Source organism: Sebastes fasciatus, chromosome 3 (assembly GCF_043250625.1).
Source record: "Sebastes fasciatus isolate fSebFas1 chromosome 3, fSebFas1.pri, whole genome shotgun sequence".
Lineage (NCBI taxonomy): Eukaryota > Metazoa > Chordata > Actinopteri > Perciformes > Sebastidae > Sebastes > Sebastes fasciatus.
The window spans coordinates 28,430,571-28,433,911 of record NC_133797.1 but is presented as its reverse complement, the minus strand read 5'-3'; the positions used below and the strand labels follow the sequence as shown (position 1 = coordinate 28,433,911).

At 41.2% G+C, this 3,341-nt stretch overlaps 1 protein-coding gene across 1 annotated transcript; it reads left to right on the top strand.

The window, feature by feature from the left end:
* The first annotated feature begins 1,813 nt into the window (after window positions 1-1,813).
* Window positions 1,814-3,341, top strand: LOC141762813 (5-hydroxytryptamine receptor 4). The gene has a single exon (XM_074626897.1). The coding sequence runs from the start codon at window positions 1,814-1,816 to the stop codon at window positions 2,882-2,884; it is 1,071 nt and encodes a 356-aa protein (XP_074482998.1). The 3' UTR covers window positions 2,885-3,341.

Here is a 3,341-nt window from a genome sequence, read left to right as displayed (position 1 = left end):
TGTTTGAAATGCTAACAGCTATAAATATGCTAATTTGTAGTGACTGACCTGCTCTTCGTAGAATCAGACAGAAGCAGAATCCTACTCAATATGTGATATTTCAAGTGTGGCAGTTACTATATTTTCTTAATGAAAAAAAAATGGAGCTTGCTTTGATATTTTATTTTACATTCCAATGTGTACATCAACATTATACTAATAAGTATAGTATTCTTCAGTATTGCTGTATTGCAAAAATATGTATCCACCAAGAATGACAAAACTAATAGATGGCCGTTATCTTCGAACAAAATATTTTAAGGTATTTTTATTATTACCAGGCAAAATTTTGTATACACTTGACAGTAAGATATTATTTAACGCTTTTACACTAATATTGTACAAATTATTATCTACTGGCAGTGTAAACCACCAAACTGACATTAAGAACATGATTTTGTGGATAATGGCAGAGAAGAGGTATACAACTGTATGACTATTGTAGACGTGATCTTTCTAATGGGGGCTGTGGAGATGACGGCCGAAGTGCCCTCTACCTCCCTGAAGAGGGAAGTGGCAGAGTAAAGGGCACTCTGCTCTCATTGAATACACAATAAGTATGCTAACAGACTTTATGGGAAATGTGTGGTTGGATCTATATGGAGTGAATTCAAATTTATTTATTTATTAGACATGAGGATGTGTGTTGGTTCCACTCAACAAGTCTCCAAGCCAAACAAAAACCTACATTTTCACTCTGCATCACTTCCCCGTCACCACTGCACGGTCCCTGTGGTGTTCATTAAAATCTATTCCAAGTCAGCTGGAACATGTACTCCCTGTTCACACTGCTGGCACTGTAAATTTAATATTATTCTGTTCATTACAGTGATATGTGTTCTGCTGTGTGTATACTGTAATGTGCAATGCATGAATCGGGAGGAGCAAAACTTTTAAACAAAACTTAATAAATATGTAATTGTTCCCAGAGGCAAACATAGTTGTGAAATTAAATAAATTACTAATAGTCTGACAATTCCAGTGATGTTTTTAATGAATGTAATATCCATCCATCCATTATCTGTAACTGCTTATCCTGTTCAGGGTTGGGCTTGAGCCAATCCCAGCTGACATTGGGCGACCATTCATGCTCACATTCACACCTACGGGCAATTTAGAGTCAACAATTAACCTAACCTGCAAGCCAACATGCAAACTCCACACAGAAGGGTCACAAGCCGAGTTTTGAACTTGCGACCTCCTTGCTGTGACAGTGCTAACCACTGCCCTGCCGCCCTGAATGTAATATGCAGGGTTCAAATTCTTAAATATCTTTATAAGAAAGTATAACTGTGGTGACAAACTCCTCTTCAACAGACTCATATGGAGAATTCCCTGTCTCCTCAAGCTCCACAATGTGTTATCTAACAAGAGTATTTCGTGGTTTAGAAGACACATGCAAAAAGTAATCATACTGTATATAATTCTCCTCATTATATCAAGACCTGTGTTGATGAAAAGAACATCTGGTTTTGCTCTCCAAACCAAGCGAAGAGATGGCCTTTTAGATAAGGCAACTACACCAGAACAAGGGCTTTTCAGGCCCACAGTGTTTTGTGATTCCTGCGTCAAATTTAGGGATTAACTAATGAGAAGTTACCATGGAGCGGCAATTGGGTCAAAACAAACAGAATTCTGGGTGGTTTGTCAATTTTGTTCACTGTTAATGTACCAAAGAGAAGTGTAGGCCAACTGCTATGAAACACTTACTGCGAAGTCAGACCAATCATTACTTACAACTGTATCTGTGTGTTTTGACAGGCTTGATCGGACCATGGATAACGGCACCTTGGGATTACTCGGAGATGCTAACACATCTCTTCACATTGAATCCTGTACTACATTGAGGAACCAGGTCTCTCGTATTTTCCTGTATGCCTCCCTCTCTGTTGGCATCGTCTGCACAGTGGTGGGCAACTTCCTTGTGGTCTTGTCCATCGCCTACTTCAAGCAATTGCAGTCACCCACAAACTCCTTCGTCATGTCCCTGGCGGTGGCTGACTGCCTTGTTGGCCTGGTAGTGATGCCGTATAGTATGATTCGAACCGTGGAGGGATGCTGGTTCTTTGGCGTCCTTTTCTGTCAGCTTCACTCTAGCCTAGATGTCATGCTCTGCACTGCCTCTATATTCCATCTCAGTTGCATTGCCTTTGACCGCTACTACGCTGTCTGCAACCCGCTCGTTTACTCTTTAAAGATGTCCCGCAGTCGGGTAGCTCTCCTTATTGTTGTATGTTGGGCTGTTCCCATGCTCATCTCCTTTGGCCCCATAATGCTAGATCTCCATGTTGCCGGTGTGGACATCCTACTCCCTAAAGATGTATGCGTGTTCTTGGTCAATCGCATTTACGCTGTCATGGCTTCCATGGTAGCCTTTTACTTGCCGATGGCTATCATGCTAATAGCCTACTGGAAGATCTTCAAAGCTGCCAAACGGCAGGCCATGCAGATCAGCGCCATGGAAAGCCAGATGGCTGCTGGAGTGGGCAAAGACTCAAGCAAGAAAAAAAGACACCGAAACACTATGAAGAGGGAAAGAAAGGCAGCAAAAACGTTGGGTATCATCATGGGAGTTTTCCTGCTCTTCTGGATGCCATTCTTTACAGTCAACATTGTGGACCCGTTCATTGAATACAGCACGGAAGTGGTTGTCTGGGATATATTTTTGTGGCTTGGATATATCAACTCATCTCTAAATCCTTTCCTGTATGGTTTCTTCAACCGTTACTTCCGTAGGGCATTCCTCATGTTCATGGGCTGCAGGGTATGCCTGCCTGGAACCTCCCCTGGGATGGAGCTGTCGCACACTAGGAAAGAGGCAAATGAACGTGCAGATCAACCATGAACTTAAGATAGTACCTGTATATTTTATGTAGGCATACAAATTTCAGTGAACAGTAAGGGCTACATTTTTGTGAATCAATGTCACTAGTCGGTGTGCTCCTACCACAATTTTTTGTCGACGTAATGGAAAAATATGTTTAAATCAGGAAGAAATAAGAAATATTAGTGATATGCCACCAAACATGCCTTTAACCATGATGTATGAAATCACCTCTTTTTTCTTCCATGTAAAGGTAATGTGCTCTGTGGCACAAACATTTTGATTTTGTAGCTGAGCTCCGCCACAAAGGATTTTTCCAGTTCCACTTTTAAGTAAATTAGCTTTGGATTATGTCCATGTGTTTCTCTCTCTGTTGCCAACTGTAGGAATGTGTCAGTGATATTAGAATTTAAACCAGAAAGTGGTCGGGAACGGCAAGAATAATTTGGCAAGATAGCCATCTATACCTGTTAGTCAG

Excerpts from the sequence above, each read along its gene's own strand:
- LOC141762813 (XM_074626897.1), top strand. The coding sequence starts at position 1,814 with ATGGATAACGGCACCTTGGGATTACTCGGAGATGCTAACACATCTCTT.